The sequence below is a fragment of the Melanostigma gelatinosum genome (genome assembly GCF_949748355.1).
Source record: "Melanostigma gelatinosum genome assembly, chromosome: 9".
NCBI classification, from domain to species: Eukaryota; Metazoa; Chordata; class Actinopteri; order Perciformes; family Zoarcidae; genus Melanostigma; species Melanostigma gelatinosum.
Genome location: NC_136642.1, coordinates 4,014,142 through 4,032,634, shown reverse-complemented (window position 1 = coordinate 4,032,634; position 18,493 = coordinate 4,014,142). Strand labels below are relative to the sequence as shown.

At 43.0% G+C, this 18,493-nt stretch overlaps 1 protein-coding gene across 1 annotated transcript in view; it reads right to left on the bottom strand.

The window, feature by feature from the left end:
• Positions 1-1,495: 1,495 nt before the first annotated feature.
• etv1 (ETS variant transcription factor 1) overlaps positions 1,496-18,493 on the bottom strand; it is a 19,719-nt gene continuing 2,721 nt past the window's right edge. The window contains 9 exon segments of the mRNA XM_079276004.1: positions 1,496-1,772; positions 3,219-3,320; positions 4,832-5,001; positions 5,915-5,983; positions 6,077-6,145; positions 8,528-8,775; positions 9,683-9,871; positions 11,121-11,250; positions 17,625-17,678. Of these exon segments, the coding sequence (XP_079132130.1) occupies positions 1,551-1,772; positions 3,219-3,320; positions 4,832-5,001; positions 5,915-5,983; positions 6,077-6,145; positions 8,528-8,775; positions 9,683-9,871; positions 11,121-11,250; positions 17,625-17,678 (1,253 nt within the window). The 3' untranslated portion in view covers positions 1,496-1,550.

Below are 18,493 nucleotides of genomic sequence, written 5' to 3'. Positions count from 1 at the left end.
CGTAAAAATGTGTTTTTCAGATCTATTTTATTACAGAATGTTACGCCGTTGCCGATCCCGTCACACACACGTAAACACGGAGAAACAAAACTCAGACCAGATTCTTTTTTTTAATGCTCAAATTGAACAAAAACAAACAAAAAGTCAAAATAATAATAATAATAAAAAAAGAGAGAAATCCAGAATAGCAGGTCGTAACTGCCGCACTTCTTTTCTTTTTTCTTCTTCTTCTTGAGACTAGAAAATACACTTACAATTTGAAGCAGCAACAAAATGTGCATTTACCTGATTATACAATGGAACATTATTTTTGTTATAACATGAATGTGTTTTTTAAATCGCATTATAAGACTCTAAATATTCCTTATACCTTTTTTTTTTACCAAAAATCAAAAGGCAAAAGTAAAAATGTACACGTGATGTTCACCTGGAACAAAACAGAGAAAAGAAATCAGGGAAATATTTGACTTTGTTTGATTTTTTTTCCTAGCTTTTTATTATTTAAGCCAATAAAATCTTATTTTTTTTTTGGGGGGGATGCAAATAATAATCCTGAATGTGTTGGTTGCTGTGTCCACTTTGACTGTACATACACTTTCACCTGTTATTCAAAAAGGAAACTGAACACCTGAAGAGAAGCCAACGCTGCTGATTCAGAATACAAAGGAAAACTGCTGTTTACGGTGAATGAGTTATTTTACAGCGGCGTGGAGCTTCATTGAATTATCTTAAACACAGGCCGCATTTTCATCAGCACATTCCCATGATGCACCATTGTTTCTTTACTCCACCACCCCGAGAGGCTTCATTGAGAGAATGATTCATGTCAACACGGCAAAAAACAAAACACAGTTATGATGAGATCTGCAGTTTGATTGGACAAGGGGATCGTTGACGAGATCAAACTTCAAGCTTAATGTCTCTTTCATCATCACGTCAGTCTATAATCATGTCACTTCACCATAAAAGCATCAATACGTAGCCAGTATTCCATTTAATATTGGCATGAAAGTACAGGACGGCTGATTGAGACGAAAGGAGTGATCGTCCTTCGATTCGCAGCGCGAGCGTGGACGAGTCTCTTTTGCAGGAAGTCTTAAGATTCAGTCCTTGGGTGACCGTTTGCCACTGAGTCCTGTCTCACCGGGGCGCCACATGCTCGAAAATCATGAGAATAAAAAACAAACAAAACGAATGATTCCCACATTAATGTACAAACATAAACAACGGTTAAAAAGCCAACCACGTAGCTAGCCCCTGGCAGGTTAACACCGCGCTTCCTGTCCATAAAGTGCACTCTCCATCCTGCTGTGCGGCTTGGGAAAAAAAAAACAGTGTGTTTATGTGAGAGAGAGAGAGAGAGAGAGAGAGAGAGAGAGAGAGAGAGAGAGAGAGAGAGAGAGAGAGAGAGAGAGAGAGAGAGAGTGAGAGAGTGTGTGTTCAGTCTTATTCCGGAGCGACTGTGAATTCGAGGACATGACAGTCTCAGGTGTATGGACGGAGGAGGCGGCGGGGTGGAGTGGAGGTGTGTGTGTTTTAATGGGCTGGCGTTAATAAACGTAGCCCTCGCTGTAGGGGTGCGGCGGGCAGTAGGGCCCCTCCTGTACGTAGGCCGTGTTTTCGTCAAAGTGCGACAGCGGCACCGTGTCCTCCTCGTTGATCTGCCGCTCCATGTCCGTCTTCAGCACCGGCCGCTGATTGTCGGGAAACGCCATGGAGAACAAGGCCTCGGGGTCGCACACAAACTTGTAGACGTATCTCTCGCCGGCCACCTGGACGGAGACGGACAGGACGGGGTGGGACAAATGAGTGGGGAGGACATTTTGGTTTCGGACATTTCTAAACTGTGAGAGCGCGCGAGGAGAGTCCATTGAACTTTAAACGCGACTGATGAATCACCCGAGATATTATCATACTATCGTCCTTTTCTTAAAAATACTATTTACAAAATAACCGGACTGACAGTGGAGACGAAAATGTCCCCGAAAAATATGAATTTTCATCTTTTCTGTAGTGAGTAAAAGGGTTTAATATTCAATTAACGTCAACACATTCTTTATTTTTTTCCTATTTATGGAAATCCCTGACAAATTTCAAAGTCAATCTACCAAAACGGACAAAGTTAAATTTGAGTATATTGTGAGAACGTTGACAACGTGAGGTGACTGAAGCGTGGGGGGTTTGGTGAACATCTCTTAGAGGCAGATACAATCTCAGTGGGCGGAATTAAATTATTTTTTTACGAGTTCCTTCTGTTAAGAAACGTCATTAAAGTTTGCCTGATTACCGACGACAATAGGCCCTTTTAACTGCAGACGTGTTGCGGTTCATAGCCGGTAGACAGTTTAACTGATAAAAAGAACAACGGTCACATTGTATTTAGTGTTACAGTCATTCCAGTGAGCCAGAATACTCAAGACCAGGTCACTGGCCCACCTAAATGAAACAACCACAATGAACGTGATCAATTACACCTGTGTTCACCCTGCAATCACAAGCCAAACGCAGAGTTAACTCAATCAGTGTCCCAAATCCATGCTACATACAAACTCTGAGCAGGTTTTGAGTGCGGCATGTATCGTGTTCACACTGTAAAAAGCATCTAAATCAGGATTAAAAACTCCGTAAAGTATTTATCCACAGTGCATTGCACACAGGGAAGAGAGGAGCAGCAGACTTTCACAGCTGGTAAAAATGAAGATTGTGGATGTTGGAGAAACAGCTTCAGGGACACCTCAGAACAAATCCAAACAACCAGGAAAGTCTCTTTGTTAAGTTTAACGGGCCATCTCATGTTAAAGTTGACCTCTGTCTGAAGCATTGTATCATCTAATGTCAGTATAAAACTGTGAAGCATGTTGATTTCTTGTAACTGTGAAGCACAGTGACCAAGGAGAAAGAAATGAGGACGTATGTCGAACACAGAGTCGGACATTTCTTTAACTGAAGTGTGCAAGAACAACGTTCCAAAGCCTTGATCTTGATCAGGGTCAATGTTTCTGAGACGCTCCACCTCCTGATATAAGCGACCACGAGGAGGCAGTCAGCACATGCTCCTCCTTTTACACAGGTGGTATCAATCAGGCTCTCATCCTGGCTCTGAGCTCCAAAGCTTTCATCTTGAAAAGGTGAGTTCTCATGATTTGAGCAAAGCCCAACAGAGATTTGGATTTGTATTCTTGGTACATATATGCGTCTCATATTGTCTTTTATTTTACCTTTTGCATGATTCCCTTCTCGTAGTAGTAGCGCAACGATCGGCTGAGCTTGTCGTAATTCATCGCCGGTCGATTCTTCTGTATCCCCCACCGACGTGCCACCTTTGCACCACACACGGGTAAACAACACAGAGGCAGAGTGGGTAAACAGAAACCCACGAAGCATTGAAACACAAACACGCGCGGCCTTTCCCTGATATTGTTTCCCACCCGCGGCAGCTGAAATGTTAAACAAACTTATTAATCCATATTTTGCGAATAACAGTCATTAGAGTGCGTCCAGCCTCGGCAGACCTGAGCAGGGATGTGTTCATTAGGAGCTTGTCACACACCCAGCGGAGGAGGCAGCAGATGTTGTAGCACCTGTCTACCAGACCACCCACCACCCGGCCTCGCCGTCCAAACCCACAGCCCCCGCGGCGCTCTCGCCAGCTTCTCCTCTGCAGATTCTCCTCTTCGTCTCCTTTTTTTTGTTCAATTATTTCAGCTTTTTCCTCTGAGCCTTTTGTACTTTTCCCGCTGACATGCCACTCCCGCCTGTGAAAAGGCAGAATCCTCGAGCTAACGCTTGTCCGCCGCGTCCCCCCCAAAGCGAGTGCGTTCGGTCACCTGATGGCATGAATGGGCCCCCCTGTTAGCTGCAGCTGGCCCGCGCCTCTAGACACTGTCGGGCTGCGTGGACCGCTGCCAGGTACCCACTCTATGTTCAACCCCACCCCCCCCCCCCACCCACGCCTGCAACCTGCATCCTCCTCCATCCCACCAACAGCGAGCGATAGTGACTGAGCCCCACTGTGTGTGATGTGGCCGCTCACAGACTCGGCCTCTGTTTCCATTTCTAAAGGCCCAACCGTCAACATGCGTTATGTTTTTAGGAATACGGCCTGTGAAATATTTAGCAGGGCGTTGGCCTTTAGGGGTCAGCTGGATGGATGCGGTTGAGTACAAGGTACATATACAAACAAACAAAAAAACGATGAAGGCAGATCCAGAACTGACTTTACCACTTTAAGAGCAGCGACTGTTATTCATCCCGCTTCAAATGGTGACCTTTGACATCGTCTTATTCTGCCTGAATGTCTCACACAACCTTTTATTTTTATTTTTTTTACACATATGAGTGTAACACACTGGAGTAGAGCGGCAACTAACTATTATTTCCAATTAATCTGTTATTATTGTCGATTAAATGTCCAGAAAATGGTGAAAAATGGCCATCATGACTGCCCAGATCAGAAGTAGACATCCTCATATTGTTTGTTTTTATCACACCAGCAGCTCAAAACCGAAAAATATTCAGTTATCAATGAGGAAAAAAAATGAGAAAAGCAGCAAATTCTCATTTGAGAAGCTGGAATTATCAAAAGTTTGACTAAATGATCGTAATTTTGACAGATTAAACAAACTACAGCAGACAAATAACATGTGTTGAGAAATACAAAGTGGTGGTTAAAATCAATGAAATAAATCGATGTATTTCGCTTGTTTTTTGTATGTAAAGTGACCTTCTGTTACGTAAAAGCTGCCTCAAATCCAATCCATTGTTCAGACGACACAGATTCTATGTAAAAAGATTAAAATAAACAGTAACAACGCCTCTCTGAGCCTCTCACCTCCTCCGGCTCGATGAGTTTGAACTCCATGCCGCGGCCGGTCCAGGCGATGTAGTGGGAGTTGGACGGGTCGTCCAGCAGAGCCACCAGGAACTGCCAGAGCTGCAGCGAGCCTCTGCGCTGGTACGACGGGCCCTCGCGGTAAATGCCCGACTCCTGCTTGATGTCACCTGGAGGACACAGAACGGACCTTTACTTTCATCCGCAAAGACGGAGACGAGACCCACTGGAGGGTCGCGGGTCATTTTAACCAGGTTGCCAAAACAATTTGTGGAATTTCTTCCTTTGTCTTATGTTTAACAATTATACTGTATCTGTCGTACATCTTTGACCACATTGTTCTGATAATTGTAGCTACTGATAGCATTGAATCTAACATAAAAAGCTAGCAAACATTTTTTCAGTTTGTTTTACTGATTCGAGGAAACAATGAGTCTGTTGACTCCTAAATGCATTTATTTGTGCTCATCTATAAAGCTAGCTTTACCTACGAAAGGTAATGCGCCGTAACTCATGGATATCCGACAGATTTGTATCTGATGTGATCCATGTAATCGTGAACGAGGAAGTATGAAGACCATTGGCACACACAGGGCTGGCGGGCCCAACAAATGGCGATCTTTCAGCCAGGAGAATGCTTTTTGCTCTTTTATTTGGCACGTAACTTGCGTAACGTGGGTGAAAACAGAAGTTTGGAAGAGACTGTATGCGAGGAACGAGCGGAAATGGACGCGTGTTGCTGTTTTTCATTGGAAAACGCATGAAAAATGAGGAGTAAGATATCATACGCAGCGTTTATGAGGATACGTTGGTTTTTTCAATAACACATTTATAAAACAAAAGTTGTGATTCTCAAATGTATATCTCTTTAAAATGGCTGGTTTAGCTGCTCATGATAATATAAGGGGATTTGGAGATGGCAGTAAAAATAGTCAGGAACACTCATTTATGCAAGAATTTGCTCTCCTCACGATTTAAAGATCAGGCCAGTTGTGAATTGGGTCGCGATGCTTTGAGGGGTTCCAGCACAACGCCACGTGTTTTTAATGTAGAATTGAAAAGAACTCTGATGGAAAAACTCACCTTCAACCTTTTCAGGCACCACGCAGGTATCGTCGTAGAAATGCCTCGCCACTTTGTCAAACATACAACCTGGAAAGATTTAAGAAAGGGGGCGTTTGACATAATATTCAGCCCAAGTTCAAAGTGCACGATCACAACATTGACCCGTATCATGGCTGGTACCTTCAGTCCTGTTGGCGTGAGCCAGGTAGCCGTCTTGCCGTAGGTAGACAGAATGGCAGCTAGGCACTTCTGCTGAACGCCAGGAAAGAAATGGGAGAAGTGGGTGTTAAAGGCCCCAAGGCAGCATGAAGAACACGATCTCAGTTATCTGAGAGCAGCCTGTTCACTCAATGCACCACTGGGTCTGATTAAAGAACGTGCCCCCCAGCAACGGCTCCCAGCCGCGGGCCGGCTCCCTATATCACGCTGCTAATACTCGCCGCCGGCGTCTCCACTCGGAGGAAGATTTACCACCGAACAAAAACACGGCGCTGGTGTGAAAACACACGGCGGCGTGATGTAAGTTTCTAACGCGACGGCGCTCAACGTAAAGCTTTTACAGTTTGACTTCTTCTCTGGTTCCTGTGTCACTGCAGCACGTTGGCTAAGTGTCGCTTTAGATTTAAAGGAAAACACAACCAGGTTCTGACTGTGTGTGTGATCGGATGTTACATGAACAAACTATTTTCTGTTTTGGTTGTTTCAGAGGAGAGATTTTTACTTTCCTCTGAGCTCTTCCCGCAGGTTTGAAGTGGGCGGAGCTCAGTTGAAAAGAAAATGTTAAAAATGAATGTTCGGTCTCCCCAATGTTTTTTTTTCTTTACTTTGACTGAATTAATCCTTATTTATTGCAATAGAGAAAACTAATATCATATAGTTCACACAATTTAAAATACAATGTGCAAAATATTGGTGGTGCCTCGCTTACGTCGGGAAAGGATCCCTTTGTCTTGACTCCTTCTGTAACATACCTGTTTATTATTTCTTTCCTTCATTAACATCACAGACTTAACACGAGAACCTGGATTCCCTGACATTTTTGCAGAATAGTCATTTTTTTCCATCTCATTTGAAAGATTTTGTACCTAAAATAGTTGAACCACTTGTATTTACTCACGTCTCTGTAATGAAGCCTGTATTCAGGCTTCATTTACTGTACTCTACATGTCGGATCCTCCCACAACACAGACATCGCGGCCGTGGCTCGTGATCAAGAAAACGGCCAAACAGGTTACGAAGCGACTGTTCAATAAACAGACCGAGGCCCTTCATTCAGGCCCATAAACATTTCTCTGAACTTCATCAAAGTAATGGGCTTGTAGAGGAAATTGCTGCTAATGAAATTACCAGCTCCCCTCCCTTCCTTTCCAACAGGCCTGCTCCAGTCAACATGCTCCACTGTGACTAATAAATTCACTCTGATGCTCCATCTTGGACACACGGGACAGTGCGGGACAGCAGCGCACACAAGACCTCAACAAACCAAAATATACCTCCTGGCCCTCTTCCTGTTGAATCTTTAGAGTGCTGCTGGTTACTCGTAACCACTGGAAGCTGATAATTGAACTTTATGTTGCAGTTGTTATCTTTGTGGGTCAGTGAGATGTACAGCTAACATCCTGACTTGCTTTGAAACAAGTAACTCATTTAACAGTTAATCCATGAGCATTTGGAACATTGATTCATCGTTGAAGTCAGTTATTGAGCAAAAATGTCCCGAGCCGGCTTCTTAAATTTGAGCATTTCATTGTTTTTATCATTGTGAATTTAATATATTTAGACAGTTGGTCTCACAAAACAAACACATTAAAGACATTTGGACTACAGGCTTTTTTTTGTTTGCCCTTTTAGAATTAATAATTCAGAAAGAAATAGAGAAAAATAATGTAATAGAAGATAAATCAATAACATCAATGATTGTTCTGTGCAGCCCTAATCTTGAGACATATTTATGCTAATTGTCTACAACCTCACAGAAGCTACAGAGTGTTTTTTTTGTATCTAGAAGTCGTGCAACTCAATAAACACATCTACGGCAAAGTAAAAAACTAAATCTTTAGTTTTCCTCGACAGAAAGCGCAGAGCTGCTGTTGTGAAAACAAAGACGGTCCAACGTAACAGAGAGCTGAAAGAGGCCCAGTGTGTTTCCACCGCCACGGGAAGAGGCTGGTCACACAGACTCCTCCAGCTCGGCCTCTCCTGGGTCGTCTCCGGCCGCCTTGTGAATGAACCCAGCAGTCCGGCGTATGTCCATTCATGTCCTCGTGCAGCCCCGGGCTCCACGAGGCCCGCGGGCTGATGATTAGCTCCCTTTACTCTCGAACTGAAGGGAAGCGGACAAGCGTGGGAGGGCGGATTTTGGATTGTGACCAGGCATAGCAAGGCCCCCTGACCCCCCCCCCCCCCTTTCCTCTTTCCTATTAGAGCGCCACAGGAAATGGCGACCGGCACAGACACCCGGCCCAACCAGATCCCCTGCCCTAATAATGGGCAAACTCAATAAACGCCACCCCCCTCCTCCCACGCCTTCTCCCATTCCTGAAATGATAACGCTCTGGCAGCTGCTCTCTCTCTTCATACCTCTTCCACCTATCGGGGTGAAACAGCGCCTTTTACCTTCAAGCCTCTCACCTGAGTCGTAGGTGAAGTCCCTCGGCTCCTGTTTGATCATCATGGTGGCCGGGTACGCGTGGGGTAGCAGCGCCCCCATCACGGCCGGGTGTTCGAACAGGGGGTCGGGATACTCCTGCTTGAAGCCCTGAGGAGGGAAGGGGATGTTGGGCTCGGACATCTGCCTGTGGTAGATGGGCCGGCCGTCCCGAGCCATCGTGGGCGGGGAGGGGAACGAGTGGCACGGCTCTGAGAGCTGACGGCGAAATCTGAGCAACGCAGAGTCAGAGGATTCATTATCAGCCACAGAAAACAAAGCGCGATGGACTTCATTTAGTTTACTTTCAGCGTAAAAATGAAGATCTTTGACATTTTTGCCTGAAAAATGACTTCAATCGATTATGAAGTTAGATGCTGATTATTCTTCTATCTGTAGACTAATTGATATAACTTCTGGTTGATGAATAATTGTGCTGAACAAACTGTTCCCAAAGGTCAAGAATGAACTTCGATGCTAAAATGAGATTTGACGTGTAACAACTGAGAACCTAAAACATATGAAATAAAAGGCCAAATATTAATTACAAGTCTTTTAAAATGTAAAATAAATAATATTAACAACAAACTGTGGCTACATTCCCTTCTACGACAGCTGTACGTCCTGAAAACATGCCGCGACCAACAGAAATAAGAGCAGCAGCCATCCTCAGTGACAGAAATAAGAAAGCTACAGTAGTGCAAGTCACAAGATGCATCTGAAGGGTCGCGACATGATTAGCTGGACAGGAAGGCAGAGAATACGTTCAGATTTTATGCTTTTTATTGTTAACGACTGGATACTTTTACCTCCTCGAGCTTCTAAAATGATTCAACAGGACCAGGAAAAAATGGAAACCAGTGATTAAGGGCTACATGTCGTTGCTTTATTTTAAGGCGTCACAAATCAAAAAGGTCGGGATCCATGAAACGCTGTGTGAAAGTCACCGACATTAGTTTTCCACTATATTGAGTCTTTGTCGGTCAGATTTAGCCGTTTGATAACATTTGCTGCAGTTTGCTGGCTCCTCCCACTGAAAATACTGGACCAATGAGATTCCACCGTGAGTAAAACGCTGATCCACATCATGTGATAATCTCCACGTGTAAATGGAATGTAAACGTAAACGGCTGCGGTACCTGTGGTCCATAGCGTAGGCGCTGTCAGGGAGCGGCTGCGAGGCCGGGATGTGGGCGTAGGTCCTGTCTGGTTTGGGCGTCGGGGCCGCCGTGGGTGAGGCATGGTGGAGGGGGGACACAGGGGTGCTACAGGGGGGAGTCACTGGGCTGGAGGGCTTCATTCCTGCAGGCTGCTTCTGCTCATAGGCACTGTGGCAAACAGAGGACGAGAGTCAAGTATGCTTCTAGTGCTGCCAGTGTTTGTGTTTGAGGTGTTTCATGACGAGAAAAGCCTCCCGCATGTTAAGCACAGAATTTCATCATGTGCTTTGTCTTACATGTGTTGGAAGAAGGCTTTATCCATACACTTGTGCATCAGATTCTGTTGCTGACATGTTTTACAGTGGGTGAGGTAAATATGGAAGATACTTTGTGTGAAAAGAAAGAAATATTACATTACAGTCATTTAGCAGACGCTGTTATCCAAAGCGACTTACAATTCAGATACTCAACAAATACTCAACAAATACTCTACAAAAGAAAAAAAGGGGGATCGAGGGTTTTACTTCATGTTACTTTACTTTCCAATACTTCAGCGCACCGTGTCCGAGAAGCAAATCTTTGACTTTGCAAAATGTCAAACAAAAGGTGGATTAAAACTCATTTTACAGAGCTTTTGCACTCGTTATCATGTTCAATTTGTATTTTCTTTCAGGTATAAAAAAAAGTCCTATATTCTCTTTTGTTTGCCACACATTTGTCCTTCTACGATCTCTGTCAGCTCAGACGCATGCCGCCTTGTTTCGGTGGATATATTAAGACACATCGCACCGCCTCTTGGCGTACACTGTGGAGGTTTTAATGTAAAGCAAGCCCTGCCAGGTGAGCAAATGAATCACACGCATGATTCATCACTTATGAAAGAGCTTCTCTCTGCATACAAGGTCATTACACGAGCATGCCAAGAGAATTAATGTTGTGAATAACGGATCAGTTTATTTGAAGTAAAAAAAACTAAAAAAACATGACTGTACTCGTCCAAATGTTTTGGATTTACTTAGAAATAAAATAAGAGACGCCAGGAGTTTCTACGTACGTCTAATTTAATATGAATTAAAGTCATTTTGAGAGAAATATGGAGCGCTGAACAATCTAAAATGAACTGAAGAACAACTGAAGCTCAATATATAACAACCTAAAATAAACTGAAGCCTGGTCAAAGCCTAAAATATAAAAATAATATAATAATAATCACATAATATTCAACCAATGACATGGCCGTATCTCAAATACTCAAAACTAATTTTCACCATTTCACGATAAAGCTCTTGTTGTTGCTTAATTAAGGACGGAATGTGAAACTAAATAACAAATAGCGGCTGTTTATAATTTAAAATGTTGAAAGCGTTGTGTTTTAGAGGAGTACTTGAAGTAGGTTTCGGTGTCGTGCGGGGCCCACCTGACGTTGTAGGGGCACTTCTCTCCATACTGGAGTTTGAAGGGCCGTTCCTGACTACAGTTGGAGCTCAGCTCTGAACACGGGCTGTGCAGCTCCCTCTTGATCTTCAGCTGCAGTCCGTGGAAAGCCACTGCGCACCGGGGGAGAAAGAGGGGGGAGAAAGAGAGGGGGGAGAAAGAGGGGGGGGGGGGGGGACAAAGTCATTAAGACTGAACGACAACAAACCACATCCCTATCAACCTTGTTAGGTATCAGAGACAGGTTTTAAGAGCAGGTGCAGATTTTATTTTTGTTTTTATGAAAGTGCAGATTATTTTGGTGGTGCTCAGTATTTTTGCATAAGTTTACAGCAGAATATTATTTTAAGCAAGAAGAATAAGCCCCCGAAGTAGCATTTATACTCTCATTGGACAGAAATTCACGCAATCAACTTGAATATTTTTTTTTAGGATCGGCAATTGTTCGTGGCAGATTAACCACGACATGTATCGTCTGCAAAATCATTCACAAAAAACATGAACAAAAACAATCAAATTAATACATTTTGCTGCTGGTTTTTAGAATGCGACTGACCATTAAACAACATCTAACAAAAGGACAAAGCGTCTGCGTACTACAGTATGAACCGCAGGCATCCATATTTAGTAAATATACTCGTATATGTACATGTATGAATGTGTGTGATTAAGACAATTCATGATGGATAAGTTAAAAGACTTTTGGAAGCATCGCCGACACAAACAACTCACTTCAAATGTCATTTGTTCGGCCTTTTATTCCCGACAGGGACTCTTTCAGTGAAATATGACAATCATAAAACTGGACGTCCTGTAAATGCTTCATCTGCTTTCAGCTGGCTGTCAATACGTTCCAGACGTCAACAACAGGGCTCATTGATCTGGAGGGGGTTGGGGTGAGGGGGGTGGGGGCTACCTATGGCCCCACAGTGAGCCCGGTGCATCTGTTAAGTGCCTGATCAGTCCTGATTAACATGCCATCATCTCAAGTCATGATCAACGCTAATCCAATCGGCTGCGCTTCTGACGGAAAAAAACCTGGTCAGTCAGAATGAAGTCGGGCTCGGGTTGCCTCGCCAATCGCCGTCTCACCGCGGCTGCACACAAAGCAGCGGTGAGGCCGTCCCCACAGCATCCCACGGTTGAAGGGAATGATTTTATACGGACGTTTGAGGCCGAGAGACGGCCTGTTTTTCCTGATTTAAAAACAGGGCGAGCTGAAATTATGAATGGAGACGTTAAAGTACAAACATTTAGACATTTGACAACCCTAGAGACTCAAATCTGTGGTTTTGGGAGTATTTTTCTTTTAAATACGCCAACATTCCGGACGGTCTCTACGGCTGCAAGGAGCTGAGAGAGGAGGATGTTTTGGGGGGTTTTCTCACGGCTGACTGACAGCTGCCGTACGAGCAGGGGTCGATCTGCCAACACCCCTTCTGACGCACAGCCGAGCCCCTGGGGGACGGGCCACACGGGCCCGGCATGACAAAGCTCAGGGGTTGTTCGCAGCCCTCGCTGGGGGCCTGACCTTTCCGGGTCATCGATCGGAGGTCAAAGAGACACTTCCTGAGGGGAGACCTTTGACGACGGTGGCATGGCAGAGCCTCGTTAAGGGCTCACGGAGTCAAAACAATACCGTAGTTATGAATGTTCAGTGTCACGTTAATTACCCGCTAAAAACAAACATGTATTTCTTTTTTTCTGAGTTCAAAGCGTCTCCCCATGACTTCTGGTTTACAGCTCACCTCATGCCAGACGACATTTATTTTCTTCATTTAACACCAAGTCGACATCAGTTCATTCAATTTACATACATCTATAAAAATGTATAAATGTATAAAAACGACTGCGTCACATCAGCCATTAACAATAGCTTCTTGTGTGCTGCAGCGCAAGGCCTTAAATTAGAAATGGAAATGTCACAATAGATTTCGTCAGTGGGGTGCCAAGGTACACAAATCAATAGCGAGGGCATTGCCTCTGACGAAAACAGAGACTTCCTTTTGAGTCCAGAATGTCATGCCCATCACTGCTTGATTGCTCTCATTATCTACATATTGATTAGCCGAGAGGGTGAGGTGTTTAAAAGTAGAAGCAGTTAGAACAATTACTGGGTCTATTTCGAATGCAAATGTTTTTTTTGTCGTTGTGTTTTTCCTTCAGAGCCATTAACTTAAATAGTCTGCAATCTTTTTTAATCTTTGGTGGAGAGATTCAATAGAAAACTTTAAAAAAACACACAATTACTTGTGTATTTGAGCTTGTCCAAGATTTATTTAATCTTCATATATTTCCTCACAAAACTTGGTTCTAACAATTCAATTTTAGCTGCCATTTTTCTGGCAATCATTTTGGTGCATTGTCAAAGAACTCTTGGCCCCAAACGTTACGTATTCTCAGGTACAAACGGTGTGTTTTGGCAGAATCAGAGCCTGCGTTTGACAGATATTTCTCCGATCCATTCATAAAAAAAATACAGGTCTTTTGGCAACAGCGAAAAAACCCTCCATTCCATTTTCACCTACTGTAGGTGCTCTTTGCTGTTAAATGACGGCGGCTCGGATCTGCTGGTAACGTGTGGCCTCATTTTACACCTCCGCTACTATTTCGTTCCCTGCTAAGTTATGCTAATGGAAAGCATCTGTGTTGGAGTTTGAGACAAAGAAAATTCTCCTTCTCCTCCTTCAGCCCGAGGACACTTTCGCTTCGAGGCCGCTCACATGCTGCTTCTGTGCTGCATGGATGGAGAGTGCGAAGTCGACATTGAGAGAAACTGCCATAGCTTCCTGAGAGGTGATAAATCTGAAGCCACGGAAAAATCAAATACCGGTAACACCCAGGGAAAGGAATTTCCTTTCTGATACAATCTTTGACGCTCCAAAACCCCAGATTATTTCTTTATCCCCATTCACTTATTTTTTTAAGCACATAAAAATGTTAAAATACTGTTGTTTTACTACTAATAGGAATTCAATAGAAACAGATGTAAAACTACAAGTATTTAAAAAATAGTTTACGTTAAAATCCGCTCATTTAAAATGGAGTAATAGCAGAGATTCAGATTCAAGACTATGCCGAGTATATATTTACTGGATTCAAAATAAGATTCTGCAATTCATTAAACTGTCAGAATATTTTACTGAGAAAAAAATACTATTGTTGCCACACAAGTTGTTTATTTTGCTAATGCTACCAATTAGTTAGCACAGATAGCAAACTAGATAACAAATGTTCAGGCTTTCAACACAACTGGAAAAATTACTTTTTGGCTGATGCTGACGATCAAAATGTTTTTCTACATTTACATTTAATGCTAATTACCGTTACATTTGTGAAAGAAATATTATGGTTGCTACACTAGTTGTTTATTTTGCTAATGCTACCAAAAAGCTAGCATAGAGAGCAAACTAGCTAGTAAACAGTAATGCTAACAACACAAGAGGACAAATTACATTTTGGCTAATGCTAACTATGCTAGTATCGAAGCATTTGCAGTAAACTGAAGTTAACTTTACATTTGGTTCAATTGAAATTTGATGCAGACACTTAATGACTGACGAGTTAATGCTTATATGAAGAGGGACAAAATGTAGACTGCACTGGATTACCGTATATTTTGTAACACTCAACTAGCATTCTTTGCACTTCTAGTTCACTCTTATTGAAGTCAGTGGGTTCTTTGGATGGGTTTTTGGTTTGATGCCTGAAATAAGGCCTGTGGTTAACGTAACATAAATAACCTACTCGAGAATTTTGAAGGTTTCACGTGTCTTTAAAAAGGCTAACAAATGGCTAAATGACACAACTAAACGTCTTCACTGGAACCCTCGTCCTCCTTTATCTTAGTGGCGGTGACGTGAAGTCATGTGGACGTGGGGTAGTTCGTTTATCGTCTCAAGTTAGCTTTTTACCTCTGGCGACTGTATTTAAGCAGAGTTCATTTGTAAAGATTATCTTGCTGAACAAAACACGTAGGTATCATTAACGATTGTTTGCCAAGGAGCTTATTTTCTGCAATAATCCAAAAGCCGATGGGATTTTCCCTTCTTGTGGAGGAAACCAGAGCGATGCTAACTTTCTGGCTGGCTTACAAAAATACGTCTTCGCTGCAGCACTCTGCAGGCCGAGTAAATTATACTGACTTCACAAAATAGGCTAGTGAATGATCTTAAATAATAAGGCTGCTGTTAATAGGTATTATTCCTTATTGTCAACAAATCAACATGAACAGTAAATCTTTAAAAGAGGTCACAAATATTTCTTTACATTTTTAATAAGGAATTTCCTAAAACAGGTCGGCACTGTAGTTTTTAGCAAAGAAAAGTAAAAGATAGTTAACAGTTTTTGGACACCAATGGAGCTCTATGGCACAGAGGAATAAACCAGTCAGCCTTCCGATACTTAGATACTACTAATACTTGTTAGCATGATTCATTTACTGTTAGTTTTGGTCTATTCTTGGTATTTGTTGACAATAAGTAGTACGCATGAAAGCTGATTTCAGGGATGAGAGTCCCTACATGTAATAACTTCCAACCCTACTCGCTGTCCTTCTCTCCGCGCGCTTACAACTCCGAGATTAATCTCTTTCCAGCTTCATCCCTGGCTCTCTACCTCCCCGTCCGCCCCTCCGTCTCTCCGCTCGGTGAAACCCATATGGGAGAGCTGCCGGCTGGGATGCCTGCTCGTGCGCCCAACCACGGTGCCCTCACCCTCCCGCCATCTGTTAGTGCCTCTCCAGTCTGCTGCAGGTTTGCCAACAGGACATTTCAGATGGTCAGCAGTCTCCTGCCACCGTGGCCACCCACCCCGGCTACCTCTGAAGGACAACGGGACAGTCTCGGTGACCTCTGGTTCTCCACTGTACGCCGCACCGCTCCTCCATCTTGGATGTGAGGGTACGCTAATTCACACCAAAGGGTCGGGATTTCAGTTCACTGGTCGTGGTGTGTTACAATACGAAATCCAGCCGGATGAATGGAAAGAACTTGAGAGGGCAAAATATTTGAAGGACATAAAGGAGGATGAGGATTATTTGTTTTTACAATCTAACTATGGTTTACAGCTTTTCTTTATTCAGCCTGTGGAGCAAATATGGCCCTAAATAAATACATTCGTTAACAATATGTATCAAACAAGTTGCAAAATCCGGGTAAGACAATTTGAAGGCCGATGCGTTTGAAAGGATGATACTGTTCTTGTCATCCTGAGAATTAATGGTGAAGAAAAGAGATATGGGCCCCCTCTGGTTTTTAATCTCAGCAACCAACAGGAGCCTGCTTGAGTATCTCAGGCTGTGAATCGGCTCACAAAGGGTTAAAATGTCTTAGATTTAGATGCCAGATCGTTTTCTACTTAATCTTACCCAAATGTCTTTAAAAAACGAACAATTTACTGTAACACTAAGAGTTGAGCGATGCAAATTTCACACGTGACCTTTCCTCTTTGTTCTAGTTCCTCACTTCTGCATTTTGTCCCACTTTGTTTCCAGGTTAAAGGGCGTCGAGGACATCGGGAAGACTTGTTTTGTGTCTTTTCTCACAGTTTCATGGGCGTTTTGGCTCATCTGAAAGACATGTGCTGGGTCCCACTGAGCTCCACTCACTCCATTTCTGTCCCCACCTTGGCACTACTTCCTCCAGAAGTGGACCGTGCCAAGTCACCAGTCACCGTGTGCAACCACCGTGCACAACCAGGTGAAGTACGACCAACTACCTAATCCTCAATACTGAGAGTGTAAAAGCAGCTCAGGTCGGGCCAAAGACATTCTCATCAAACTGTTAAGGAGCATTTTTAAAAACTGATTTATTTTCTCATGCAGTAAAAAAAATAGAGAAAGGAGGAAATAAAATCCTGCTTGCTTTCATACTGTATACCAGGAGGCCAACAAGCCTTCAGCTGAAAAGGATAAATGTAGTATTAACTAATATTAAACTGCCGGATTTAGAAAATCTAACCACACTGGATGGTTTGCACTAAAAGCACTTTGAGGAAAGGTTGTGTACGAGCGAGATTTTATTCAGAAAAAAATCAAAACAGCCATCAATTGACAGCAGTTTGTCCTACCTGGAGTTAAAAATATCACTTCAAGCCACTGGGGAACAAAAATAAAAAATCTGCCACAATATTTTGATGTTTATGCAAATAAATCACAGTGCAATAATACCTCAGTGGTGGTGAAGAGGTACATGAGCAACCGAAGGAAGGGAGAGACAGATATAGAGACAGCCCATGCACCTGCAGACCTGCAAGACTGCTGCAGCTCTCCAGAGAGCACTTGTGCGAGCAAAGGTGAGGGTATCGAGAGACACGGAGAAAAGCACACACACCGCCACCGCCACCGCGTTCACTCTCCCCGAGTACAAACAGCCCGTCGAGACGAGTGAAGAAAAAAACTGGAAAAAACTACCACAGATGTTGACACACATAAACACAAGCATGCACACCGGCACAGAAGAGAAAAGCAACGCGGTGTCTTACTCACAGTTTTCAGTCTGGAAGTCTGGAACGAACTGCTCGTCATTGTCGGGAACTTGAGCTAAAGACGCAAGCAGAGAAGAAGAAAGGGAATGATTGTTTCGGATGTTGATGGACAACGCAGCATTGATCACAGCTCTCCACAGCCCAGTACCCTCCTCTGGCAAACAGTCTCCTGGGATATTAGCTTGGCTTCTCCCGGCATTGTTCGCCTCTGCTGTCGGTTAAAGAACACCGAGAATATGTTTTACAGGAAATATTGCAGGAGGTATTTTCTTTTTTCCTTGGTGCCAATGTTGCAGTACGGTTTTATATGCTTCAACAGCCAAAAAATATCTTCATCTTGACAAGTCATTTTTATCTATTATTGAGCTCTAGGAGTGTTATTTTTCCAAAAACAACAAATAAACACAATTATTTATTTTCTTTGTATTAAAACAAATCTCGTAAAAAGAAAATAAATCAGGAATCCAATGACAAAGTCTGAATCGTGGTCATTCTGGAGCTTTCTATCCATCGGTTTCTTTCCATTTTTAAAAACATGCTTACATTTTTATTTTATTTAATCTCAAAGTTGTCTTAATTCTAGTGCAACAATCCTTTTTGTGTCTGTGTATCGTCACACACACAATCACAGCTAAATCAATTCTTAGCTTTATTTCTAGTGAAAAGAAGTTGCCGGATCATAATTATTTTGGGATTTAATAAAAGAGCTTGATAATAGAAGAAAAAAAAAAATGACTTGTGAGCAACTAGGAAATGCTCCAAAATGACAGAATCAGACGCTATCGATGCACAAAATAACCTTGAACTGTTATGAACAACACGTCGTCCATGATTTTCTGAAATGAGCTGCACAATGAACCATGTTTTCCA